Raw genomic sequence first — 25,188 nt, forward strand, 5'->3', positions numbered from 1 at the left:
TATTTTACAATCCAAGCCCAAGAAGAAGACAACTATGTCTTCCTCTCGCCCTGCTACTTCCAGCATGGCGGGGTACATCCGCCCCAGCACGGGCGCTTTCCAGGAGTACAATACCACGTCCGCCAATAGCCCATTCAGTCAGCGCGCCCAGCCACGCCGGGACGACTTTGGCTACGACAAGGACGGATGGCCTATTTACGCCTTGCCCGAGGCTGTGGCGAAGCTGAAGCCCCTTCCTCCTACACCTTCCTCAGACGATGAGGGGGAGGACCGTGAGGATTTCGACCTAAACAACGTCCAGTTAACGGCGGAGGACTATGAACGTCATCACGACGCCGACGACCAGATGCGCGAGCTCCTCGCCGGTGCGGTCGGTGATGGCGAAGACGACCCAGGCAAGGAAGGCGACGACATCGTCGAGGGCTTCGCGAAGGACATCAAGCTCATGCCGCACCAGGTGCGCGGAGTGCGCTGGATGCGCGAGCGCGAATCGGGGCGCAAACGCGGAGGCATCCTGGCGGACGTGAGTTGTCATGATAGGTCGCACAGCTGACAGCAGGACATGGGCCTCGGAAAGACAGTCCAGACTCTCGCGCGCATCGTCGAAGGAGGCCAGACAACAGTTGGCGAGAAGCGCTTATACAAAGGCGGCACCTTGTGAGTAGGTGGAACGAAGGTCGCTAACCTGGAGGATCATCTGCCCCTTAGCCGTGATGGAGCAGTGGGCAACTGAATGCCGCACAAAGACTGAGAAGGGGCTGTTGAAAGTCACGACTCATCACGGGCCCAAGCGCGCCATGAGTGGCGAAGAGCTCAAGAAATACGACGTCGTCATCACGACGTTCCAGGTGCTCGCATCTGAAATGGCCATTCTATCAAAGGCCAAGCCGAAGAGTGCAGATAACAGCAAGAACACGCGTCGAGGCCCTGACTCGGACTCCGACAGCGACGTGCCGCTCCCTATTAAGAAGAGTCGCGCCAAGGCGAAGGAGCGCGGCCCGGCCCTCTTCCAATTGAAGTGGCTCCGCGTCGTCATCGGTGAGTGGAGACGATACAAGGCGACTGACCTTTCCCAGATGAGGCTCAGAACATCAAGAATCACAAGACCAAGGCTGCGCAGGCAGCCTGTCAACTCACTGCCAAGTTCCGGTGGTGTCTCACTGGGTGAGTGATCTGCCTGCATCTTACTTCCCACAGCTAACACCCAGCACACCCATCCAGGTATGTCCTGGGCCACCACGCTGGACTGACAGCAGAACAACGTTGAGGAGCTGTATTCCTTATTCAAGTTCTTGCGAGCGAAGCCGCTGGACAACTGGCAAGTGTTCCGCTCACGAGTGTCCGCCGAGGTCAAGGAGGGCCGAACAGGCATCGCCATGAAGCGTCTTCAAGTCATCCTGAAGGCCATCATGCTTCGCCGCACCAAGGACGCAACAATAGGTGAGCTCATGTAGCGACGTTCACTGCTGACTCCAGACGGCAAGCCCATCCTCAATTTGCCTCAGCGCAACGTCGATGTGGTGGAGTGCGAGTTTGATTCGGACGAACGCGCCTTCTATACGGCACTCGAGGCAAAGACGTCGGTGGCCTTCAACAAGGTGCGGAGAGTATTGAGACCATGCTGATGTCAGTTTGTTAGTGCCGGTGCTGTCATGGGAAACTACACATCAGTTCTTACCCTTCTCCTGCGCATGCGGCAAGGTGAGTTGTGATCTCATGACATGTTGCTAATCGTCAGCCTGCGACCATCCTTCGCTTGTTACCAAATCACTAGGCGTCGACAAAGAGGCCCTCGAGAACAAAGCGGGGGACAGCGAAAGCGACGATGAGGCCGACGACCTCGCGGACATGCTTGCAGGAATGGGCATGAGCGGACAGAGGAAGTGCGAAATCTGTTTCGCAGTGTGAGTTTGAACCTTACAGAATGTTTGCTAACCTAAGCCTGAAGAACCAGAAGGCGAAGCAGTGTCATTCCTGCGAGGAGCTTGCCGCCAAGGCCAATGCGAAGGCAGGCCGATTGCCGCCATCGAGTGCCAAGATTCGGATGATCCTTCAGCTCCTAGCTGAGATCGATGAGCGAAGCGACAAGAAGCAGAAGACGATCGTCTTCTCGCAGTTCACCAGCTTTATGGACTTGCTCGATCCCTTCCTCGTGGACGCTGGCATCAAGTATGTGCGATGTGAGTATCTCTGGCCAAAGACACTCTTATGCTAATCGAAGACGACGGATCGATGAAACCCGACCAGCGCGAGGCCGTCCTGCATACCATCCGCACTTCAAGGACAACTCGGGTCATTCTCATCTCGTTCAAGGCTGGTTCCACCGGCCTCAACTTGACGTGCTGCAATAACGTCATCCTAAGTGACCTGTGGTGGAACCCGGCGTGAGCACGACCCGTATCGCGGCGCTGACAAGCAGCCTCGAAGACCAGGCCTTTGACCGTGCTCACCGCCTCGGGCAGCAGCTCGACGTCAACATTTATAAACTGACAATTGCTGCGACTGTCGAGGACCGCATTCTGGCGGTGAGCCCTTGGGTTATACCTCATCTGACAGTAGCTCCAAAGCCAGAAGCGCGAGCTCGCCCAGGCCGCCCTGTCGGGCACTGGCGTGAAGCAACTGAAGCTCACAATGAACGACATCATGGGTAAGTGTGCGCTAGAGTCTCCACTGACACGGAGACCTGTTCAAGACCAGCAATCGCCACAACGACGACACCAACAACTAGACATAGACACTGTACAGCATGCCCAACGAACATTTCCTTATGTACATTATGCATGTTCATGTTCGGCCGCGCCTTTTTGCGCTTCCATGTAGTTGATGGTGGGTTATGGAATGAATGGAATGACGAGCCCGGCATTGGCCTTGCGTGGTTTATCCGTGGAACACGTGATTACCCTTGGGCCCACCGGTCTCACCGGTATTGAGCAACCCGGTCATCCCATTTAACGGATGGCATTGGCCGCCAATCCGGATGTCCCACCCACAATGCCAACTGTCGACCCCGTCGCTGTAACCGTCTCCATCGTCCTAGCCCTCATCATCGGCTACATCCTCCTCTCAAAGCCCCCGACTCGTGCAGCACCCAAGCGCGCTGGCTCTCCTCCTCCTGCACCAAAGGAAGCACCTACCAAATCGAAACTCCTCTCACAACCCTCGGGCGCCGCTGTTGCCGCTCAGGTATGTCTGATAGCGTGATATTGGTCTGCACACCAATGTAGCGTTCTGATCAACTAGACTGAGAGCTAACTCCCAGATGTCCGTCATGTCCGCTCCCGCTGCCGACCTGGCCCCACCCAAGGTAAGTGCTGCGCGTACCTCCCTCACTTGTCCCTCACCTTGACCTGCCTAATTCCGCTCTCATCGGCATCGACGCTCGCCCTCACCCGCCTTGCCCAATCCGCTCACATCGGCGTTGTCATCTGCTTGTTGCTTGCTGGCCCCCGCTTGCGACTCTTTCCACTTGCAACTCGCTCCGCTTGCTACTCGCTCCTCTCACCTGCTAACCATAGTCAACCCCCATCTCCGTCGCCGAACTCGCCCAGTGCGACGGTAAGGATGCGTCCAAGCCCATCTGGGTCGCCATCAAGGGCAAAGTGTACGACGTGACCAACAAGCGCGAGATGTACGGTCCTGGCGCTGGTTACAATGTCTTTGCGGGCAAGGACGCTTCCCGCGGACTGGGGATGAGCTCGCTCGACCCCAAGGACGCGGTTAGCGACTACTCGACGCTCAATGAGGCGCAGATGAAGACGCTGGATCAGTGGGACTCGTTCTTTGCCAAGGTGAGTCTGACGCCTGGAGGGCGAGGAAGGTGGGGAAGGAGAGGCGGAGGAAGGAGGACGGACAGGACGTCAACGACCACTAGCTGACGCCAGCGCTACAACATTGTCGGCAAGGTTGTTCCCTAGAGATGCAAATCAGAAGCTATCCACTATAAATTTGAAGACGCTTTGGAACCTCGGAGCTGAACTGCTACTGAAACAAAAACTGACGATCGCACTCACACTCGCACTCGATATCTCGTCCAGCCTGTTGATCTGTCAAATATCTCACATGTATCAACCAACTGATAACTCAAGAGGGCCGAGCATCAAATGCAGTGTAATGCCAAGCCAGGCCAGTTCGCATACCCTCGGACTCCTTCCCCAACTATCCAGCCCATATATATCCTACAGTGTAACGTTCCACGTTCTACTCGTCAATCACAAGCCCAAGACCAATACCAACACCATGACCCTCAAGCAGTATTACCAGCCCGACAGCAAGGCGCAGGCCGCGTACCCCATCCCCATCCCCGTGCCAGCCCCCGCGCCCGCCGCGCCGGTCCCGTATGGCCAGGCATTCCCTCCGCAAGCCTCTCAGCCCCAAGCCACTCAGCCGGGATACGCTCCTCAGCCTGCGTGGGTTCTTGTTTAATGGCGCTGATAGCAGTATGGCTCCCGGTCCTGTACGTCTCCTCTCTCTCCCAACTCGAACCTGACCATAGCCTGCCGTTGTCATCCAGGCCCCGCCCGATAAGACCGGCGTCGTAGCCAAGACTGCGGCGTGCTGCGGTATCGGCGCGCTATTCGCCGGGCTGTGCATGCTCTGCACCGAGTATTGCGTCTGCGACGCCATGTTCTATGCGTGATGGCCAAGGTGACGTAATCTTAGGCGCAAGACTGTGAGGTGTCCATAGACGATAGAGGCACCGAATGCACGTGCGAATTGATAGCGAGACGATGGCTAATACATACATGCTAGGTCGAGACTGCAAAGTGCAGAAAGAGGAGGACAACGAGATTGGAACGTGTCGTCCCTTGACTCAGGCGCCGTTCTCAACCTCTTCCTCCTCAGCCTCCTCATCCTCGGCTTCCTCATGCTCCTCATGCTCCTCCTCCTCTTCTTCCTCGTCTACGGCCATACCCTCTTCCGGCTCCTTCCCGCGCTTCTTGGGTGGCGCCTTGCGCGCCTTCGCGGCCGCCTGGATGGCGCGGTATGCTGGAGTGAGCTCGCCGAACACACGATAACTCTTCGGGTAGGAGACTTACAGGCAAGCTCCTGTTCGAGGAGTGGGAGAAGGGCGTCGGAGGGGCCAAAGTCCAAGTCTGCGATGGCTTTCAGGACGTCGCCGGCGGTGATCTGCTTGCCGGAGCGGGAGACAGCTTGGTCGTGTGCGCTGGGGTCAGCGGGGGGGAGGTGGGGAGGTGAGGAAAGTGGTGTGGGGAAGGAGGTGGAGGGAAGGGAGAGTAGGAGGCAGCCTTTGGCGATGACTCGGAATGGTCTCTACCTCGACCATGCTGTACCCCAGGATAGACTTGTTAGGGCACTGGATGCACCCGCCAAGACCTGCCTGTGTAGACGTAGACGCGACCGCAGAATACTCACGCAGCAGCTATATGTTAGCTCATCCCTCATCCAACGCGCGACGTACAGAGATAGTTGATGAACAGCGTTGAACCCCTCAGGAGGGCGTGCACCACGTCCTGCTGCATTTTGACGTTATCAGGGATCTTGTGTGAGTTCTGGCCAGTACGGCATCTGCTGCAGGTGGAAAGAGAAGGGCGTGGAGGAGGGGAGAAGGAGCGGGATGAACCACGACGCACCGATCCCTTGGCCAGCTTGGTCAATGTCGTCTTAGGGAGCTCGAGTTCCGCAATGCTATGTGTGTATGCTGCCTGCTGCGCGGCGCTGGGATGGGCTGGGGTTGCGGCCTTTGGGGCTGAGGTGCTGGTTCGTGGTTTCATTATTAGCGGTGGTGAATGGAGTGGAGGTAAGTGTTGTTGGTCGGGTTCAAATTGACGCGTCGCGTCCAAATGGCGCCGTCACCAACATGAGTCCAGCCATGCCACCAACCCCAAGCCGGAAGGGCCATTCTAACGCTCAAAGATCTTAAGACTGAACATGGGATACACGGCTTATGGCTTGTATTGATGATATCCTCCAACCCCACACGACAGTCTATAGATGCATGCGCTACAACTATCCCGCAATGAGGAGGAAGAGAATGCTGTTGTCAGCTGTGCAACGAGTATGTCAGCTTACACCACGACGTTGATGACTATAAGCGGCACTGCTGTCAGCTGATACCGTAGATCGACAAGTTGGCGGATGGCTGCTCCACGCTGACTCACGTCGCATCAACGTCCGCACCGCACCGATGAGATTTACGACCTTTGTCTTGAAGCTCACACCGTCGGGATTACCGTATGCGGGGTCGTACGTGGGATCGGGAACATTACCGAACCCAGAATTGGCTGCTGGACTGCCGCGTGTTGACCAGCCAACTGTAAAGTAGAGGGGTCAAGAGTGAGGAGAGGGGGGTGTGAGAAAGGGAAGGGAAGAGGTCAGCTTCAGGCAGAAGGTAGATAAGCTGCACCCACTGCGCGCGAGGAAACGCTCCTCGTTCAGGATTGCGACGGCGTTGACGAGGAGTAGCGCCGAGAGGAGGATGTTGCCGAAGCCGAAGAGCATGGTGGGGGAGAGGAGTGGGTGAGGGGCGAGGGGCCGATGGAGGGTTCGGCGCACCGAGCGTACGTCAAGTGTGACGCACAATGAGCAAACGGACGAGCGGGCTGCTGGAGATTGTCTCTCCACCTGAGCGAGTAGAGATGTTTAGAGATGTAATTGTCTGAAGAGCTAGAGAGCGGAGCGGGACGACAGCGAGATGACGATCGACAATGTTGGATTCGCAACGTGGCGTGGTGGAGGTGGAGGTTGGCCGCCACACCAGCAAGCATTGCTGCAGCCAGCAACTAGCAGTTGCTCCATTCAGTTATTGAATCACAGTAGCCGGTCTGGCAGCGAGCGACATGCATAGTGACCAAGAGGATGCAAGGTCTTGGGCTTCTGATGCCCGTCGCTATAGATTGACGCGTGCGCCTCCTGTGGGCCTCCTTGGCCTTCCTTTCGGCCAGCGACTACGGCCGCAGAGCCTACCAGCTCACAAGCTCACCTTGATGCGTGAGCGTTTCGAGACAGTTCCTCTCTAGTGGTCTGGAGACGGCGCAGCAGCGCACGGACTCAGGCCACGCTGATCTGACGCGCGACAGGCCCGGATGCCGTGGATGCGGTATGCTGTCTACTATCGCTTGTTCGTTCGCGCTGTCGCTGGAACTTGTGGCGTTCTCATGTACCTGTGCATCTCGTCATGCACTTGTTCCGACTGTACCCGCGTCTACGATTGAGTGCCAGATGCCTGCAGAGCTGTTGGTGTACAATATTAGTAAAAAGGTTCCGTTAATTCTCGGATTGTAATGAAAAGGCGAGAATATGCTGGTAGGTACTGGAACATGATCGGGTTGTCTGTGACGTAGATACGTAGAAGCCCCAGCCACACCGTAATGAATATTGCTACCAATAGAGACCACCATGGAGCGCGTGATCCATTCACAACTCTAACGGCATCCTTCACCTCCTCCGTCCTCTTCGACTCCTTCCTCCCCCTCTCATCCATCTCTCCTCTTCTCCACCTTAATCACTTTCTCAGTACTGGCCATCATGGTGAACAATACCGAATATTACAAGGTACGTGATCGCGACTCTACTGTCACACGACTCTGACAACAGACCCTTGGCCTCAGCAAGGACGCGTCCGATGCCGACATCAAGAAGGCATACCGCAAGGAGTCCCTCAAGTGGCACCCAGACAAGAACCCCGGTGAAAAGGCCGCTGTCGCTGAGGAGAAGTTCAAGAAAGTACGCTCGTCAATGTTAGGGGTGGAACTGATGCCAGATCGGCGAGGCGTACGAGGTCCTGTCCGACCCAGAGAAGAAAAAGATCTACGACCAGTTTGGCGAGGAGGGCCTTAAGGGCGGCATGCCCGGCGGTGGTCCCGGCGGTGGCGGCCCGGGCTTCTCTTCGTTCGGCGCGGGCGGCGGTGGTCCTGGCTTCTCGTTCCATGCGACCGACCCCAACGACATCTTCAAGTGAGCTCATACCGCTAGATTGAGCTAACAACAGCGCGTTCTTCTCACAGATGGGTGGCGGTGGTGGTGGTGGTGGCGACGAGTACGCATCCTTTGGTGGCGGCGGCGGCGGCTTCCCCGGCGGCGGGGCGCGCCGCCGTGCCCCACGCGGTGGCATGGGCGGTATGGGTGGTATGGGCGGCATGGGAGGAATGGGCGGCATGGGCGGCGGAATGGGCGGAATGGGCGGCATGCCGGGCGGATACGAGGAGCCCCAGCCGCCAACACCTGTGTCCGAGATTGAGCGGCCACTCCCCCTCAGCCTTGAAGAGCTGTACAAGGGCGGCACGAAGCGCCTCAAGATAACGCGCCACATGCGCAACGGCCGGAGCGAGGAGAAGATTCTCGAGGTCGCGTACAAGCCGGGATGGAAGGCCGGCACCAAGGTGACGTTTGCGGGCGCCGGCAACGAGGACGAATACGGTCGCGGCCAGAACATCAAGTTTGTCATTGCGGAGAAGGAGCACCCGCGCTTTAAGCGCGAGGGCGACGACCTGCTGGTTCAGGTCAACCTCACGCTGTCGCAGGCGCTGCTGGGCCCTGATGGCGGCGGCGCAATCACCAAGCAGATCGATCAGCTCGATGGGCGCCGGATAGACGTGTCCATCCCCGCGGGGCACATTGTGCAGCCTGGCGAGGAGACTATTGTCAAGGGCGAAGGCATGCCCATCTCCAAGGCAAGCAGCGTCAAGAAGGTCGGCGACCTCCGCGTGCGCTGGAACGTCATCTTCCCCAAGTCGCTCAGCCCCACTGAGAGGGACGCGCTGCGCAAGGCCCTCGGATAAGCGCCACGATGCGCATAGAGCCACCTCGCAGGCTGGGCAGGCGAGACCAAGGCACTCTAGACGCCTGTTCCTGTAAGCTGCACGCGTCCATAGCGGACGAGCGTTTGTACAATGAATAGGCTAGTAATGAAATATGTAGAATGAGTATTCTGTGTTGAAAAGTGCACGTTCGGTTCTCAACTGCCAGGCTCAGGTCCCGGGTGAAACCGAGCGAGGCTTCTGAACCATGTCCTAGGGCTAGCATCGTTTGCAAGGGGAATAGTTTGTAATGGAGATGGGCTGAAACGCGCCAGCTTCGTGGGATGCAGGCAGGACCCAAGATGGCTAGGATAGCTGGGATGGTATGCAGAACAAACCGGTTCCCTTCTTGTACTATGTGCCGTAGGCTATTTGCTTCCGTCAGACGTCACTGGTCCCAGGATCTCCCTCCTGTGTTCAATGAGTACCTGGAGTCTAGTGCTCTCCTCGCCCATCCTCATCCACAACAACAACTGCAGTGACCTTCACCATGACACCGGCCGGCCACGGACAACTCGGGAATGCTTACGCTTCAGACTCGCCATCACAGCAGGCGGCCGAGATGAGCGTTGTGCTGTGCACTTCTGGCTGTGAGTGTCGTCTTCCACACTTCTAGTCCACAGGAACAGCGGCTGCGCCGAGGTCTCTTGCGCTGTGCGCAACCTGGATTTCCTCGAGGATGTACACCAACCACCTACATTGAGGACCCGACTGACTCCAGACGACCACACGATCCGCTTCTGGGAGGCGTGGAGCGGCATCTGCTACCGCCAGATCCCTCTGCAGCCGCAATGGGTGAGCTCTGCTGATGCGTTCCCTGGCTGACATGCAGAAACAGGTGAACCGCCTCGCAATCAGTCCCGACAAGATGTACCTCGCCGCAGCCGGGAACGCCGTCGGCAACACGGCAGTGCGGTGAGCTTACGCATCCGAATCCGAGCTGACCCCAGGATATGGGACATTCCCTCACTCTCGAACACGCCAGTGATGACGCTGGACGGGCATACGGGCAATGTGACAGCGCTGCAGTACTCTGCGCAAGGCAAGTGGATCGTGACGGGCTCCGAGGACGGGACGGTCAAGGTGTGGGACACAAGGTATGTCTTGTCACAACAGAGCTGACTTAGAACGGGACAGGTGCAGCGCACGTACAAGCACGAGGGGACGATGGTGAACGATGTGGTGATCCACCCGAATCAGGGTGAGCTGATCAGCTGCGACCAGGTGGGCAGTGTCAAGATCTGGGACCTGGGCGAGAACACCTGCACACACGAGCTCGTGCCGGCTGAAGACGTACCCATCCGCTCGGTCAGCATTGCCAGCGACGGAGGAACCTTAGTCGCAGGCAATAACCTCGGTACCGTCTTCGTGTGGCGCATACAGAGCGGGAGCGATACACCGTCGCTCGTACCCGTTACCTCGTTCCTCGCCCACTCCAAGTACATCACGCGCTGCCTGTTATCGCCCGACACGCGGTTCCTCGCCACGTGTTCGGCCGACACGACTGTCAAGCTCTGGAGCACCAAGGACTACGAATACACGCTTGACCGCACGCTCGAGGGACACCAGCGCTGGGTATGGGATGCTGCGTTCTCCGCCGACTCGGCTTACCTCGTTACCGCCTCTAGCGACCACGCGGCGCGTCTCTGGGATCTCGCTACTGGCGAGACGGTCCGGCAGTACGAAGGTGAGTGTTTGCGTGTGCTCGTGCTGATATTCAGGTCATCATCGCGCTACGTGCGCGGTGGCGCTCAACGACATCAATCTCGCGTAGATGGAGGTGTTCTGTGGTTGTAGGAGTAGATACTTATTGTCTTTCAGGTACGCAATAGGATCTGGTGACTAACAAGTAATAGCAGCTGACTGCGTCCACTCAGAAAGCACCAGACATGGCTGATAGCAACATAACAGACTCGAGCCTTACATGACTTACAACTTGCAAACAAGCTACCATTGATAATCGCTACATTACAGACTGGAAGACTTGGGCGGTTTTAGGCACACACGCATATTCTTGGCGAGGAAAGCCGGGTTACGACCGCAATGAATGCAGTACTCCTCGGTAAAGCCCTTCCTCCACCTGGTCGAGCAGAGCACCGGTTCTGCATCAGCAAGTCCGGTGATAAACCCACGCAGCTGACCCTGCTGAATTGACTCTGCATCGGGTTTCTCCGCGGCGGCGACCTTGGCCGACGGATCGGTGACCTCGGCCAGGGAACGCGTGTCCACATTCGACTGGTCGCTCTTGGTCTTGTGCGTGGGCTCAGCCACCTTGACCCAGGACTTGCGCGCGACGGCTGGGTGGGACTTGCGATAAACTGCGTCCCCAGCCTTGAGCTGCGCAACGCGCCTAGGTGGCGCGGGCTGGACCTCCCACGAAGGGTTCATATCGGGCGGATGCTGTCCAAAGACTGCCCAGATATGCGCGAAGGGGTTGGGCATGGGGGGCTTTGTGGGATTGATGGACATGGCTACTATCAGCTTGCATGTGCCAGGAACTCACGGGATAAACGCTTAGGCGCTGCGTTAGGCTGGAGGAAATGGGCCATTGCTGCTTGGCTGGCTGGATGGTTGGTTGTTAGACTGACAGACACGAATATGGTTGACAGGTGAGGTGATGATGTGGGAGTTCGTTGTGGAGAGGAAGGGAGGAGAACGACCGTGGCCGGTTCTTAACTTGGAACATTATCGAGTCGAACGAACAATGGTGAGACATGAGAAGTTGGACTAGACGCGTGGGGTGGCGGCGTACCAAAAAGGACAGGGAGGGGGGAGCGTGAGGCCGTGCGCCATGCGCTGTACCGCCGTGTGCCGTGTGCGCATGCGCCGACGGCCTGTCCTTTCCGCCTTGAAATTTGGGATGTCTGAATGGCTTCTTACACCTCACAAATGTCACATGACACATCCTCTTCTCTCTTCCGCATCCCAGATCAAGATCAAGATTGGGGTTGACGGGTTGGAACCCCAGACGCCACCCACACCCACTTTTGCATGAGGCAATCACCATCCACAATGCTATCATCACATGCTGATGTACATGTACAATGCACTCGACCACCTCGCCCCATCACTAACCCAGCACTCAGTCCACATAACCATGGGCCAACAGGTCAATTGTCACCCACACTTGCTTCTTGCCACTAACCAGCAACCAAGCCATGCCTACATTCGGTATCGACCAGGGCGACATTGAGTGGGACGTGCCCGCCCACGCTTGGGCTGCTCCGAATTACTGTGCAGCGGCGCCCGTGCCCCGTAGTAAGTTGAGTTGACGCCTAACGCCACGGCGTCATGTCGGATCGTCTTTCGAGTCGCAACGCGATGTTAGCCTCGACAAGGTAACACTCGACCGTGTCCCAGATCTGCAGTGAGGTCACTTGACCTCAATTGCTCACACCAATTCATCATCACACATGTTTCACACAATGCAACATACCCTTCACACTCCCCTCCACCCTTGCACCCCGCGCTCTATCCAGCCCTTACATCCTTTGACACAACCCAGCCAGCCCCTAGCCCCTCCATTCATCCCCTCACGTGACCCTATCCCATCCTCGCCTCGCCTCCGCCACACCCGTACTCATCCCAGACGGCTGCCGTGCCGCGACCTCGCGCACCCCCTCCCCCGCCCCAGCCTACTGCATCTACTGCCATGCCCGCATCGGCCGCCAGCGCAACGTCTACTCGACCGACGACCCAAACCTATGCACCTTCTTTGCCGCCTACTTCCGCGCCCCCACAACCGGGGCGGCCAGGGCCATCCTCGAGCGCGACGTCCTCCGCCGCAACCACGGCCTCCGTGAACTTCCACCACCTCCCCTTCCAACCCGTAAATCAGCTCCGACCAAAGTGGTGGATCGGCCATACCCCCCCTTCCGGCCCGGTGAGCAGGAGGCGCTTCAACGCCGTATCGCTGCCCGAGAGCGCAACAGGCGTCCTAATGCGTTCGCATCGCGTGTGGTCGCTCAGCCTTATATCACCGAGCCTTATCGTCCTTGGAGGGAGCTGAAGAGGGCCTAGTTGGTTTTGAGGTCTTGATATGTCTGTACTGTATGTACACTGGTTGCTTGTTGCACACCTCGCACCTTGTCGGCACTTCCCAATGTGACAGTCGATGGCTCACACGCTTCCGAGCACTGGACTTGATCCGTATGCATATATGCATAGCATTCATAACCCAGCCTCTCACATCCCCCAGCCCTCATCTCCAGCCCATCTCAATGCTGGACCCAAACGCTCAATACACGGCCTACGAGCTCGCCACCTGCCGGCCGCCATACTGGTGCTACGGCAACACCGATCTGTATAACTTTGCCGGTATGCCCACCCCCCTTATACGCTAACCAGAACCGTGCGAGTGGGTCACGCTCGACATGGAGACGTGGTTCTGCAAGTGGTGCCGCTACGCCCATCAGGCGAACGAGATGCCGCGCGAACTGGCAGCCGCTGTGCCCATGCGGTATACGTCGCCCGTGCCGAGGCCTGAGAGTCTCCTGCGTCGGTGGATCGCAATGGTCGCGCCAGGGAGCTTTGAGTGAGGAGCTCGCCTACGAGATGCATGGTTGTGGAGTAGTGGTTCCTGGCTGCTGAGAGAGAATGCTGGGATGACGCCGAGACGAGAGTTGGCGGGCATGGAACGGTCGACTAACCCCACGCACGCACGGACCTATGTACTGTACAGTCACCTCTCTCTCCACAGAAATCACATTGTTGACATCACTCTTCTCTCTCAACTCTCACTTCAGCAACCTACAATAGCCATGAGAGTCCATCCGCAAGTCCCTCAACTTCGAAGATGAGGTTCTCTGGCTCCTCAAATTCCAAGGAACCTTCCCTCTCCGCGAACTCATCAAACGGCCTAACGAGGTGAACGTAACCCACCCCTCGCCGCCCAGGCCACTTCGAGCGCATCCACACGCCACATGTAGCTTCTGAGAGCGGGAACTACATGCACTGCCTATATCAGCAAGTCAAGTCGCCACAGAAACTATCAGCCAGGCAACAATCAGCCGGGGTAACTATCGAGGGACCATGGCGGCAGATGTGAAGAGCAGACTGTAAGCCGTCTTGTAGTCCATCTTGCAGTGCGTTCTGACCTCATATGGTAGCTCAATCGAGAGGGCCGGCGACGAAGCATCCTGACATGACAGTGGAAGAGGACGCTTCGACTTTGTGGCGGGGCAGGAGAGGCGCACAGACGCCTGGCTTTAACCTGGGAGCATGGTCGCGGGGTGTCAGTGCAGATGGTGTGCGAGGTGAGGGGATGAAGATCGACGGACCGCCTGGTACATCTTGAATGTAAGGTTTGCCAAAGGATCATTCTACTATTACGCATGGGATGAGAACGTTGATGCTTTGCCACGTACAGCGTGCGATTTGTGGAAAGATTGGAGCCCGCTGAGGGGAGAAGTGGTTGACGCCACTTCCGGCCATCGGCCCGGTCAGGTCAGGGTGTTGAGTCAATTTGAGTCAAGCTTGTTCGGGACCTTCCACCCTCAAGCTCAACACCATGTATTTGCAGTCGCATCGACCCATCTGCTTTGCCTTCCATCTTCCAACAGCGAGCTGGTCGGAATGTTGAAGCCTTGGTCATCTGACAAGACGGTGCTGCAGAGGTCTCTTTCTCCAGCCTTGGGTCTCCTTCCCGGTCCCACCGCCGTTCGAATATCCATGAACAGCTGAAAAGGAAGCGGACTTCCTATGCCAACGTACCAGGTCTCCCTCGGCCATGCACCTTTTTTCGGATCTGGACTCCTGCTCCTTCTCTGATATGCATTGGCCAATTTCTAGTGGTTGGTTGCTCTGACCGAAACACACTGGTGGGCTCAATGCACTGTTGTGTTGAGAGTACGCGACATCCAGGCCATTTGTATCATAAAATCATTCCCTCCAAGTCGCAACCTCAATCTGGATTACATGTAGCTTAATTGGGAGGGTGGAGGGAAGAGTCAACTGTTCTGGGCATCTGGGCAACGAACGTTGCGCAACTATATTGTTACCGCCCTCCCTCCCTTCCTTCCTTCTTTTCTCGTCAACACATCGCCACCTACTTCTCCTCAACCACTATTAACATATATAGTTCCAACGTATTTATCACCTTGCTACCCAGTCACTTCGACTACGCTGGGACTATATCCACCTCCGCCGGTCTCGAGCAACCCACTATCGGTTAATACTATCTATCCACGACACGCACCTCATATTCTTTCCCAAATGTTATGTCAGTACCATTGTGGTGCACCGTCCTGCTGTCTACAGGCGCCATCGTCTTGGCGCTTGGAGGTCGCAGGCGCCGCCCAGACAGTGGACATTGTGGGCCCGTTCATTCAACGGACTGCCTTGAAACGATGGATGCCTGTGGCAGTAGAATCCTAGATCCGCATGTCGTCATCGCCATCGCCACCGCACGGACCACCGCCCTACACTGTACTTCGAACCACACACAATGCCACCCTTCCTTTCTCTCTATCACTCACTTTCCACGTCGACACCATGGGGACGCTCGACGCAGCCATGTACCCACACCTCGTGGACGCCATATTCGCGCACGCAGATGCGCGCGCGCTCCTGCATCTCCGAACCGCCAACCGCGGCTGGTGCCACCGGGCGAACACCCTTCTCTGCGTACACTTGGTCTTCTTCGGCTCAGGCGTCGTCGGCGCGGTCGCATACGGGTCCATGATCCGACATCCTGCCTTCCACGCCTTCTTCGACGGAACAACCGTCGACTGGAGAGATGCAACGGGAGCTCATCGGGTTGTCGACCTCGTGGGGTCGGGAGAGGAGTACACTACGCCAACCGGGTTCTTCGACACCGCACCCCCTGTAATGCGTATGTGGGAGAACTGCTGTGACGATGATTACCGTTCCGAGCCGTACGCTGCAGCGGAGACGGTCGTCGTGTTTGCATGGCGGAGCGTCCCTTTCGCCGATCCCGGCTGGGGAAGCACAGGTCCCACCACCGAATTGGGGTCCCCTGATGACGGGAGCGGGGATTCCACAGTCGCAGGAAGTGAGGAAGACGACGTGTCGGAGGACGAGGACCACTACACCCCCATCAATTACCTAGGCGTGGGGACCCGCAAGCTCGTTATCAACCTGTCTTCAGCATCGTCCATCCCCAGCGAACTGGAATTTCAGGTGGCGACCTTCGCCGCCGACTGGGTTGAAAGTTGCGAGACGTTGGAGGAGATTGTGCTCATCCTCGTGCTCGACGACCCTCCAACGGAATTCGACGAGGCCTCGCAGCTCCCGCGACGCTTAATGGACTCGTTATTCGCCATCACTGAGAATCCAGGGGTCAAGCACACCATTGTCAACGCCGCCGCGTTCCCATCCAACTTGCTCCACCTTGTGCCGCATGAGAACATCGAGGACAACCAACCCAAAACGTGGGACAAGTTTCAGAACGGCACGTCGCTGCAAGAGTGTGCCGAGTTCTTCTTCCGCGACTTGTTTGGGGGCAGTGAGGACGAGATGCCAGAAGTCGAATGGCTCTCGTACGAGGAATACGAGGCGAGGGTGGGCGCAGACTCGTTCCGCTTGGAGACAATGGAGTGCCCGTGGGCGGCTTAGGGCGCAACGGGCGTAAGGTCGAGCGATAGAGTCATGCATCTCTAGGGCGCTAAAGACCTCAGTCTACATGATGGGAATGGGTGCACGTGCTGGCTGGTAGTTGGTTTGGAATGCCAGCACAACAGCCGTCCAAACTATTAGGTAGGGCCGCTCGGTGACCGGCGCCGGATCACCGGACCGAGCCAACAGCACGCAGGTACATACCCAAGCAAGCCACGCCCCCCGATATACAACAACTACTGTCCACATTTCACTACATGCCAACGACAACGTCCTCAACATTGATGATGGCTAGGCAACAGGTAGCAACGCTGGGCACGGATGAGAGGAGGGATCAGCACCCGACCGAAACCACCCCTCTTCAAAGCCCAGCGAATCGGGCCGATCGCCCTACGGGATATGGCTCCGACTTGACGCAGCCCAAGCCAACGACTCTCACAGCCTTTCCCGAAGCCGAGGTGAAGGGGCCCACGCCACTACCAGTCCGTCAGCTCTCCATTGTGCTCTTCTTGCGCGTGACGGAGCCGATCTCCTACCTCGTGTGCTTCCCATTCATCAACCAGATGCTGCTCGACATTGGGGTAGTGGATGACCCGCGCCGGGCTGGTTTCTACGCCGGTATTGTGCGTATCTCCTAGACCTGAGCTGACTTTAGGTAGAGAGCGTGTTCGCGTTCACCGAGCTCCTCACTGTCTTCCACTGGGGCAAGCTGAGCGACCGGATAGGCCGCAAGCCTGTACTCCTTATCGTGAGCTCGCCTCAGGCCAGCATTAACCCAAGGGATGCGCGTTCAGCGCACTCTCGGCGGCGACGTTCGGCCTCAGCACGTCTTTGGGCATGCTCGTGGCCACGCGCGCGATTAACGGCCTCGCGAACGGTAACGTCGCTGTTCTCAAGAGCGTGATAGGCGAAATCACGGACGAGAGTAATCAAGCGCGCGCGTTCAGCTTGTTCCCACTCTCGCTGGCGATCGGGACCATTGTCGCTTCCATGGTGGGCGGATATCTCTCCAACATTACCGTAACCTTTCCGTCACTTGCGGACACGTTGCCGCTCCTGGCTACGCATCCATACTTCCTCCCGTCGTTCATTGCCGGCCTCTTCCCAGCCGTTGGAGGACTGATCGCCTTGTTCTGGATGGACGAGACGCTGCCTCCCAAAGAACCCTTCCATGGTACCGAGGAGGAAGAGCGAACCCTCTCAGCCCTCGAGTTGTTGCGCGACCCAACCATCTGGCCGCTCATGTACAGCTTTGCGTTGATGTCACTCGAGGCTATCGCATACCAGGCCCTCCTCCCTCTCTTCTTCTTCACGCCAGTCAACCTCGGCGGACTAGGCTTCACCGAGATGCAAATCGGCACGGCACTAAGCCTGCGTGGAATAGCGACAATAGGGGTCCAGCTCTTCGCCTTTCCGCCCCTCGTGACCAAGATGGGCGCAACCCGCCTCTTCCGTATCCTCATAGTGCTATACATCCCGACCTTCATACTCCTGCCCTTCCTCAACATTCTAGCGCGCACCCGCGGCGCTGGGCTCGAGTGGGTCGGTGTGGGCGCCGTCCTCCTCCTCGGCGCAGTGAGCAATATGGCCTTCGCCTGTAACCTGATCATGACGAACGACGCTGCACCAAATAACCGCAGTCTCGGCGCCTTGAATGGTGTGTCCATAAAGATGACAGAGCTGACAACAGGCCTCGCAGCGTTCTTCTCAGCCTGTACCCGGGTAGTTGGACCCGGTGCGGCTAACACGCTGTTTGCATTAAGTGTTGACCGCAACGCGCTGGGCGGCAACCTCATTTGGGCAGTCATGGTGGTGGTCGCGCTGGCGGGCTGGCACTCGAGCCTGTTCCTCAAGCGCGAGTATCGGAAGCGCGCATGACCTACCGGAGTTGTATCACTTGAACCCATATCCCTGTACTCGGATGCATGCCTTGCGCCCGCCCGCCAGAGTTATGCGTGGTGCGTGCACGGGATGATGAGGATGGTCAGGTGGTGTGAAACCAATTTGCTCTGGTGGATTAACCCCCCAAGTTTCCAAGCCGATATGTCAACGGGCGCAGTCTCAACTCCTATAAATCTTGGACCACCTAACTTTTCTCACCTCAGGCTATCTAACGATACCAATTATACAACTGTACTTGTATCAGGCGGGTGCCAGGAGGTTGGGAGGTTGGGAGGTTGGGAGGGATGCATGTGGTAAGCTGGAGGAGGGTGTGGTCACCACTGTCGCGCCACATTCCCACGGTCCCCTCATCGGACACGTGTGCATCGTTCATGTTCGTTCTCTCGCCTCTCATTGGCTCACGTCTTCGCACCCGATCCATTCCTGTATAACTAGCCTCCCTTCGTCGTTTGTTATTCGATGTATCTCTCTGTCCCCTCATTCGTTCGCCATAACCACTACCATAGAGTTGTTAGGCTTCAGGCTTGGAAATACCTCACCGACCTCGAGCCGTCTGAGATGCAGGGCTGGTCACCTAGCCCCTTGCTCGGTGCAGGCACTGAGGCCTCTTTCGCACAGTCGGCGAGCTAGAACTCTCACTACAGCCCATCCGCTGGCTGGATGCCAAGCTCGCGTTGATGTCAGAGTGGCAGCGGTCTCAATATTCCAGTTAGTACTCAACTTGCTGACAACGTCTTACACGCCCAAGACGTGTCGGACCCAACTACTCATGTGCGACGGGCTGCCAAAGGCGGAACGTCGGGTAACTGACAAATCGGCTACCACTATTCATATAGTCTCTTCCCACCCGCGTCCTTCATCTCGCTTGCAGTTCAAGATTCATTGCATTTGGCTTCGACAACAGTGGGTACGACGACCATACCGTAACAAGCGGTACGACGCCCAGGATGCCGAGTTCGGAAGCGGCGCTGACGCTTACGCGATGTCCTCCTCGTCCACCACAAAGGTGAGGGGTGTGAAGGGATAGCCGCCCGCTTGGTAGAACTTGCCGGCGAACTCGACCTGATGTTAGCACAATGCTGTGATTGCGTCGCTCCATGGTTTTGATTGACTTACCCAGTGGAGACGCAGCGCGTGGAGGAACGCAGACAGGCCCTCCATGATACAGAGGATACAGATCGTGAGTGTGAACCACATGGCGAAGATGGGCACGAGCATGAAGGTGCCACCGATGAGGCCGCCAGTGTAGCCAAGCGCGCTGGCCATGGTCATGTCCCACAGGACCTCGGAGAGCTGGGCGTGTGCCAGCGACAGCGCCCAGAGACGGAGGTACGATGCCGTGTTCGAGATACAGCCGAGGCAGAACTCGATGGTGTGGATGACTTGGTGCACGACGACCTCGCCCATGTCGAACTGGTGATGCTCCTCCTCATCTCTAGCGACAGGCTGGCCTGCACCCTCCTCGTCGTCCTCGAGCTCGGCGTCGGTAGACGCGCGCCCATTGTCGGCAGCCGCGAGACCCTGGTAGCCCTGGCTGGCGATGTTCTTGTGCTCCTTCCACTCGAGGTATGGGAGGGTACAGAGCATCCACGGCACACAGACGAGGGAGATGAGAAGTAGGATGGTCTGGACGAAGGCCTGACCACCGTACAGCTTTGAACCTTCGGGGACGGTGCCGGGCGAGAGGAACATGTAAATAAGCATGTTGAGGAGGCCGGGAGCAGGCAGGTCGCTCTTGCTCCAGTCGATCGCCCACTTGTACAGAATGCACAGGATGAGGTACCCGAAAATGCACCACATGAAGAGGATCTGAGGGACGAACTCGGCCCAGATACGGCGGCGCTGCTTGAACTGGATGAAGTTCGGTACGTTGAGGCAGATGGCAAAGGTCATGTGGAGGACACCGATAACGATCGACATCTTCATCTTGTACGAGTTGATGAAGATGAGCGCGTTGTCGGCACCGATCCAGAGCGGGTCGAGACCGAATGGGTAGCGGCGGTCAAGGAGGATCGCCGACACCTGGCCATCCGGGTTCTCGGGCCACTCCCACCCCGACTTCCAGATGTACATGGCCTTTGAGAAGATGTCGTTGTACATGAAGCCGGTGTAGACCGAGAAGATGCCCATGAGGACGATGATGTAGCGACCGTAGAAGAAGGTCTGGAACATCTCGCCACCCTTACCGGTGAGGCTCTTCTCGAAGAAGATCATTGCGCCGGCAGCAAGAGCCGCGAGGAGACCGTGGCCGACGTCGCCGAACATGCACGCGAAGAGGAAGGGGAAAGTAATGACGGTGAAGAGACCGGGGTTGACCTCCTTGTACGTCGCCACGCCGTACGCGTCGATGATTGCCTGGAACGCCTCGGTGAACTTGTCCGTGCGGTGGAACGTGGGCGGCGTCTGGGTCGTGCGGAGCTCGGACAGGACAGCGGGGACCGACGTCCCGGCCGTCTCGGTTGCTCTGCGGAGACCAAGCTGCACGGCGGTGATGTCCGAGGTGGGCGTCCAGCCTTCAGCGACGAGGGTCTTGCGACTCTGGTCGAACGAGAGAAGGTTGAGAGTCTTACATACCTCCTCCTCCTTGCGAACAGCGTCCTTCCACGCCTCGAGACCCTCAGCAATCTTGCTGAGCTCAACACGGCGAGTCTGCGAGACGTTGTAGAGGACGGCGTCGACGTCCTCGAGGCGAGTCTGCGTCTCACGGAGAGCATCGGCCCTCTTATCCGGTGCCGAGTCGATCTGGTAGAGCGTGCCGCCCATCGACTCCGCGACCTTGCGGATCTTGGCCAGCAACTCGTCGCCGTGCGCAAAGATAATGAACACGTCCTTGTGGGTCGAGACGCCAGTGACAACGTCAACGAAGGGCTCCTCGATCTCGGAGTAGTTCATGTACAGGTTGCCGCGGAGGACGCGCCAGAGGATGCGCTCAAAGGTGGGCATGCGAGAGCGCTCGATCGTGCCAGCCACGAACTCGAGGTCGAAGCCCGCCATCGATGACTCGCCTGGAAGCGAGCCGTACTCGGCAGCAGCCTCGAGGAGAGGCGTCGTGCCGTCCGGGTTGTCGTCAAACGACGATCGAATCTCGGTGTGGCGGTACTCGGCCTCATTGAAGAAGGCAGCGGTCTCGCGCAGTACCCACTTCTTCTCCTCAAGCTCGCCCTTGCGCTTGCCCAGGTCCTCCCACGAGCGGTTCATCTCGGCGAGGCGGCGCTCGTGCTCTTTGAGCTTCTCGTCCAGCTCGTCGAATGCGCTCTGCGCGCGCGGACCGACGCACGTAAACGGCGGGATGGCAGAGAGGGGAGGGATGCCGATGGGTGGTTCGAGGTACGAGATCTGCGACTTGAAGAGGCGGATGCGACGAGCCATCTCGGCGAGGCGGCGCAGGCGGGGGGTGAACGGCCGCTGGAACGTCGAGAGCGACGGGTTGAGCTGGTGTCAGCTACGTATCAGTACAATAGCTCACATCCTTGAACTGGAAGTTGGACATCTCGCCGAGCTCGTAGATGGTGTCATGGGCCACCTCTGAGGGGATGTAGAGCTGCACGAGGCTCATGTCCTCGGAGCCTGGCGTCAGCAACATTGAAAAAGAATGGTAGCTCACGGAAGAGGCTCCCTGTCTGAGCTGCCATTGTGACGAGGGCCGTCGTGGCGAGCTATTGATGGGATAGAAGAGTGAGGGTGTGGTCGAGATGACCTGGTGATGTTAGCAACTGGAGTTGGGGGGGGAGGAAGGTCGTCACCTTGTCATCACCCAGGGCCACCCACCTGCCAACCAGTGACGTTGGGAGCATGGCCTGGGAGAGCGGGATCAAATTGTGTTGGAGTTGAGGTAGGGGTCCGTGTTCCTACACCACGTGGATGCACAGGGCCAAGGAAGGCGGGGATATTGTATGTGGAGTGGGTGGACGCTCCGTGGACCACCCGAAAGGCACCGTACACACGGTGACCACCGCCGCACTGTCCCCCTCTCTTCTGCTTTACTTGCAACAGCAGTCCTGTTCTTACTGAGTTTGATCCCCACAACATCACATCGCAACAACATCTCTTTTCCTCTCTTCCGCCCCATTCCTCCCCTCACCTGTGTCTCGCTTCATCTCCCCCTTCTATCAACTCACCACTCTTCAACATCTGCCCGCTCCACTGTATAATGATCATCTGACAATAACACTCATTCCGGACCATCAACACCTAGTATCACAAACCGTCCTCTATCATCTACCTCAACACCATACACTAAATATCAACATGGGCGCAATCCTGTACAAGCTCAGCATGGGCGTGTACGGCACCGTGCTGGCTCTCGTTGGCTTCATCGCGACGTTCGAGGCGCTTATCCTCGCCATCATCGGCCAACGTTTCAACGTTGACTTTTACGTCGCGCGCACATTCTACTACATGTGTGCCCCCATCATCGGGTGGTACATCGAGATGGAGGGTGAGGAGCACCTGCTCAACCTCCAGGCCACCGGGCCGGCTGTCATCCTCGGCAACCACCAGAGGTGCGCACCCCGGCAATACAAGCTGACAATAGCATGGTGGACATCCTGTACCTCGGCCGCATGTTCCCCAAGCAGGCAGCGATCATGGCGAAGAAGTCGCTCAAATGGGTCCCCGGTCTTGGGACATTCAGTGAGTCACTTGGACCCCTCGGCATCGCATCGCTGACGCCAGTGATGCTGTCAGGCTCCGTCTTCCTCGACCGCAAGAACAACAAGAGCGCCGTGGCGATGATGAACGCTGCTGGCGACGAGATGAAGAGAAAGAAGGTGGGTGGTAACGCGGGCCGCGCTCACGCAGATCTCGGTCTTCGTCTTTCCGGAAGGCACACGTCACCTTAGCGACGAGCCATTCCTGCTTCCTTTCAAGAAGGGCGCGTTCCACATGGCGATCCGGGCTGGCGTGCCCATTGTGCCGGTCGTGTGCGAGAACTACTCGAAGCTCCTCAAGCCTGGCAAATACTTCAGGAGGGGCACCCTCAAACTGCGTGGTGAGTCTGATCTGAGCGCAAACATTGGCGCGACGCCCTGGATACCGCACACAAACTGACCCCAGTCCTCCCTCCAGTGTCGACGGAGGGCGTCACGTCCGAGAACATCAACGAGCTCATTGAGAAGGTGCAGACGCAGATGCTCTCAGCGCTCAAGGACATCTCCGTGCCAGCACCCGCGTCGCCAGTGTCGTCTACTGCGACGATCGTCGACCGCGCCAGTAAGGGCAAGAGTGTCACCCAGACCAACGCTGTTGAGGACAGCGACGCGAGCGACGAGACCGAGGTCGAAGAGAACGTCAGCGAGTCAGACGGCGAGGTGCCTGCGAGCAAACCTGGCAAGATCGCACTAGCGTGAGCGCGTTGTAGCCGCGTATGGTATGCATGGCTCATCACATATTTTTTTTTGCTTTCGTGGGCAGCATGGTGTCGGACTTTTTCCATCCCGATGTCGGCGGCGTTGAGGGGCACATCTACAGCCTGAGCGTGGAGATGGCGCGGAGGGGACATAAGGTGGGTGGTCGTTCAGGCCGTCCAGAACGAGACGGCCACTTTCGCTCCTGCAGAACGCCGAGCTGATCCCAGGTCATCGTGATAACGCACCACCACGGCCGCCGCGTCGGTATCCGCTACCTTGCCCCTGGCATCAAAGTGTATCACGTTCCCTTCGTCCCTCTTGCTTCATCAGCCTCGCTCCCAAACTATCTCCTCTTCCTCCCCTACTTCCGCTCCATCATCCTCCGCGAACGCATCCAATTAGTCCACGGCCACGGCACGCTCTCAAGCCTTGCCCACGAGGCGATGCACCACGGGCCCCTCTTCGGCGTCCGTACAGTATTCACAGACCACTCGCTCTTCGGCTTCGCGGACACGGTAGGCGTGCTGACTAACAAACTCTTAGCCTCAGCCCTACGCACAGCCGACGCGGTGATCTGTGTCTCGAACACCGGTCGCGAGAACACGGTTCTACGCGCCGAGCTCCCCCCAGAGAGAGTGAACGTAATTCCCAACGCCCTCGTGCCGAGTCAATTCGAACCCGCCCACCCTCCTCGCGAGCCAGAGAGCTACATCACAATTGTGGTGATCTCCCGCCTGGTCTATCGAAAAGGTATCGACCTCCTCGTAGCGTCAGCACCCGCCATCTGCGACCTCTTCCCCCGCGTCCGATTTCTGGTCGGCGGCGACGGACCCAAGATGGTCGACCTACTCCAAATGCGCGAAAAGTACGAGCTGCAAGACCGGATCGAGCTCGTCGGCTCGGTCCGTCCATCGGATGTTCACGGCCTCCTAACCCGCGGCCAGATCTATCTTAACACATCTCTAACTGAAGCTTTTGGGATTTCAATTATCGAAGCGGCTTGCTCTGGGTTGTTTGTGGTCGCTACACGAGTTGGAGGCGTTCCAGAGATCTTGCCGGCCGATATGATCGAGTTTGCGCGGGCAGACGAGGACGACGTCATTCGCGCTCTTTCACACGCAATCCAGACCGTCCAGAGTGGACAGCATGATCCGATAACAGCGCACGAGCGCGTCAAGACCATGTACTCGTGGGCTGCGGTTGCTGAGCGTACCGAACAGGTTTACGAGAGGGTATTTAAGACTCCACAGAAGAGCTCGTTCGAGCGCCTGGCGGCACACTTTGCTGGAGGCCCGGTTTTCGGGCCCATCTTATGTGCTATCCTCGCGGTGCAGTGGTGGTTCTTATGGTTCTTGGAGATCGTGCTCCCTCGAGAGGGGATCGACGATGTCATGGCTGACTGGGATGCCGCGAGGTTTGCCGACGTGAGCGATGTGATAGATTAGACTGACTCCAGGCGGTTGAGCGCGAAAAGAAGGCTGCCAAGATGGTCGAGGCGGACGCGGCAGAATGAGAGCTTGTCGATAGACCAATACCCCATCCTATCCAGATCCCGCATTGATACCACGTACACACTCCCACACACCATTTCGACAGAACTATGCATG

At 57.7% G+C, this 25,188-nt stretch overlaps 13 protein-coding genes across 13 annotated transcripts; 9 read left to right on the forward strand and 4 right to left on the reverse strand.

Moving 5' to 3' along the window:
- Positions 1 to 64: 64 nt before the first annotated feature.
- Positions 65 to 2,728, forward strand: CcaverHIS019_0605840 (uncharacterized protein; the record flags this gene model as incomplete). Its single annotated transcript, XM_060603058.1, has 14 exons — positions 65 to 523; positions 560 to 657; positions 692 to 1,038; positions 1,077 to 1,164; positions 1,209 to 1,221; positions 1,257 to 1,440; positions 1,477 to 1,598; positions 1,632 to 1,701; positions 1,739 to 1,904; positions 1,942 to 2,180; positions 2,222 to 2,384; positions 2,420 to 2,525; positions 2,560 to 2,647; positions 2,682 to 2,728. The coding sequence occupies 14 exons, from the start codon at positions 65 to 67 to the stop codon at positions 2,726 to 2,728; spliced, it is 2,190 nt and encodes a 729-aa protein (XP_060459390.1).
- A 263-nt stretch (positions 2,729 to 2,991) lies between these two features.
- On the forward strand, positions 2,992 to 3,914 carry CcaverHIS019_0605850 (uncharacterized protein; the record flags this gene model as incomplete). The annotated part of the gene is made up of 4 exons (XM_060603059.1): positions 2,992 to 3,183; positions 3,260 to 3,304; positions 3,516 to 3,788; positions 3,882 to 3,914. 4 exons carry the CDS (start codon positions 2,992 to 2,994, stop codon positions 3,912 to 3,914), a joined length of 543 nt encoding a protein of 180 aa, XP_060459391.1.
- Positions 3,915 to 4,236: 322 nt separating this feature from the next.
- On the forward strand, positions 4,237 to 4,636 carry CcaverHIS019_0605860 (uncharacterized protein; the record flags this gene model as incomplete). The annotated part of the gene is made up of 3 exons (XM_060603060.1): positions 4,237 to 4,406; positions 4,438 to 4,453; positions 4,493 to 4,636. The coding sequence occupies 3 exons, from the start codon at positions 4,237 to 4,239 to the stop codon at positions 4,634 to 4,636; spliced, it is 330 nt and encodes a 109-aa protein (XP_060459392.1).
- A 174-nt stretch (positions 4,637 to 4,810) lies between these two features.
- Positions 4,811 to 5,732, reverse strand: CcaverHIS019_0605870 (uncharacterized protein; the record flags this gene model as incomplete). Its single annotated transcript, XM_060603061.1, has 5 exons — positions 4,811 to 4,986; positions 5,037 to 5,164; positions 5,374 to 5,380; positions 5,420 to 5,498; positions 5,592 to 5,732. The coding sequence occupies 5 exons, from the start codon at positions 5,730 to 5,732 to the stop codon at positions 4,811 to 4,813; spliced, it is 531 nt and encodes a 176-aa protein (XP_060459393.1).
- A 235-nt stretch (positions 5,733 to 5,967) lies between these two features.
- Positions 5,968 to 6,459, reverse strand: CcaverHIS019_0605880 (uncharacterized protein; the record flags this gene model as incomplete). Its single annotated transcript, XM_060603062.1, has 4 exons — positions 5,968 to 5,995; positions 6,031 to 6,058; positions 6,120 to 6,272; positions 6,369 to 6,459. The coding sequence occupies 4 exons, from the start codon at positions 6,457 to 6,459 to the stop codon at positions 5,968 to 5,970; spliced, it is 300 nt and encodes a 99-aa protein (XP_060459394.1).
- A 1,026-nt stretch (positions 6,460 to 7,485) lies between these two features.
- SIS1 (uncharacterized protein) lies at positions 7,486 to 8,738 on the forward strand (the record flags this gene model as incomplete). The annotated part of the gene is made up of 4 exons (XM_060603063.1): positions 7,486 to 7,512; positions 7,555 to 7,683; positions 7,721 to 7,914; positions 7,949 to 8,738. 4 exons carry the CDS (start codon positions 7,486 to 7,488, stop codon positions 8,736 to 8,738), a joined length of 1,140 nt encoding a protein of 379 aa, XP_060459395.1.
- A 508-nt stretch (positions 8,739 to 9,246) lies between these two features.
- On the forward strand, positions 9,247 to 10,653 carry LST8 (uncharacterized protein; the record flags this gene model as incomplete). The annotated part of the gene is made up of 7 exons (XM_060603064.1): positions 9,247 to 9,346; positions 9,478 to 9,551; positions 9,589 to 9,671; positions 9,707 to 9,853; positions 9,884 to 10,443; positions 10,554 to 10,577; positions 10,634 to 10,653. The coding sequence occupies 7 exons, from the start codon at positions 9,247 to 9,249 to the stop codon at positions 10,651 to 10,653; spliced, it is 1,008 nt and encodes a 335-aa protein (XP_060459396.1).
- Positions 10,654 to 10,724: 71 nt separating this feature from the next.
- On the reverse strand, positions 10,725 to 11,305 carry CcaverHIS019_0605910 (uncharacterized protein; the record flags this gene model as incomplete). Its single annotated transcript, XM_060603065.1, has 2 exons — positions 10,725 to 11,227; positions 11,269 to 11,305. 2 exons carry the CDS (start codon positions 11,303 to 11,305, stop codon positions 10,725 to 10,727), a joined length of 540 nt encoding a protein of 179 aa, XP_060459397.1.
- A 609-nt stretch (positions 11,306 to 11,914) lies between these two features.
- On the forward strand, positions 11,915 to 12,776 carry CcaverHIS019_0605920 (uncharacterized protein; the record flags this gene model as incomplete). The annotated part of the gene is made up of 2 exons (XM_060603067.1): positions 11,915 to 12,014; positions 12,346 to 12,776. The coding sequence occupies 2 exons, from the start codon at positions 11,915 to 11,917 to the stop codon at positions 12,774 to 12,776; spliced, it is 531 nt and encodes a 176-aa protein (XP_060459398.1).
- A 200-nt stretch (positions 12,777 to 12,976) lies between these two features.
- On the forward strand, positions 12,977 to 13,294 carry CcaverHIS019_0605930 (uncharacterized protein; the record flags this gene model as incomplete). The annotated part of the gene is made up of 2 exons (XM_060603068.1): positions 12,977 to 13,073; positions 13,104 to 13,294. 2 exons carry the CDS (start codon positions 12,977 to 12,979, stop codon positions 13,292 to 13,294), a joined length of 288 nt encoding a protein of 95 aa, XP_060459399.1.
- Positions 13,295 to 15,248: 1,954 nt separating this feature from the next.
- CcaverHIS019_0605940 (uncharacterized protein) lies at positions 15,249 to 18,209 on the forward strand (the record flags this gene model as incomplete). The annotated part of the gene is made up of 5 exons (XM_060603069.1): positions 15,249 to 16,277; positions 16,751 to 16,954; positions 16,987 to 17,079; positions 17,112 to 17,988; positions 18,022 to 18,209. 5 exons carry the CDS (start codon positions 15,249 to 15,251, stop codon positions 18,207 to 18,209), a joined length of 2,391 nt encoding a protein of 796 aa, XP_060459400.1.
- A 999-nt stretch (positions 18,210 to 19,208) lies between these two features.
- VPH1 (uncharacterized protein) lies at positions 19,209 to 21,865 on the reverse strand (the record flags this gene model as incomplete). Its single annotated transcript, XM_060603070.1, has 4 exons — positions 19,209 to 19,295; positions 19,350 to 21,665; positions 21,700 to 21,800; positions 21,838 to 21,865. 4 exons carry the CDS (start codon positions 21,863 to 21,865, stop codon positions 19,209 to 19,211), a joined length of 2,532 nt encoding a protein of 843 aa, XP_060459401.1.
- A 616-nt stretch (positions 21,866 to 22,481) lies between these two features.
- On the forward strand, positions 22,482 to 25,094 carry SPT14 (uncharacterized protein; the record flags this gene model as incomplete). The annotated part of the gene is made up of 8 exons (XM_060603071.1): positions 22,482 to 22,735; positions 22,768 to 22,865; positions 22,908 to 23,002; positions 23,034 to 23,223; positions 23,289 to 23,577; positions 23,646 to 23,736; positions 23,809 to 25,005; positions 25,038 to 25,094. 8 exons carry the CDS (start codon positions 22,482 to 22,484, stop codon positions 25,092 to 25,094), a joined length of 2,271 nt encoding a protein of 756 aa, XP_060459402.1.
- Positions 25,095 to 25,188: the final 94 nt, after the last annotated feature.

Source organism: Cutaneotrichosporon cavernicola, assembly GCF_030864355.1.
Source record: "Cutaneotrichosporon cavernicola HIS019 DNA, chromosome: 6".
Taxonomy (NCBI): domain Eukaryota; kingdom Fungi; phylum Basidiomycota; class Tremellomycetes; order Trichosporonales; family Trichosporonaceae; genus Cutaneotrichosporon; species Cutaneotrichosporon cavernicola.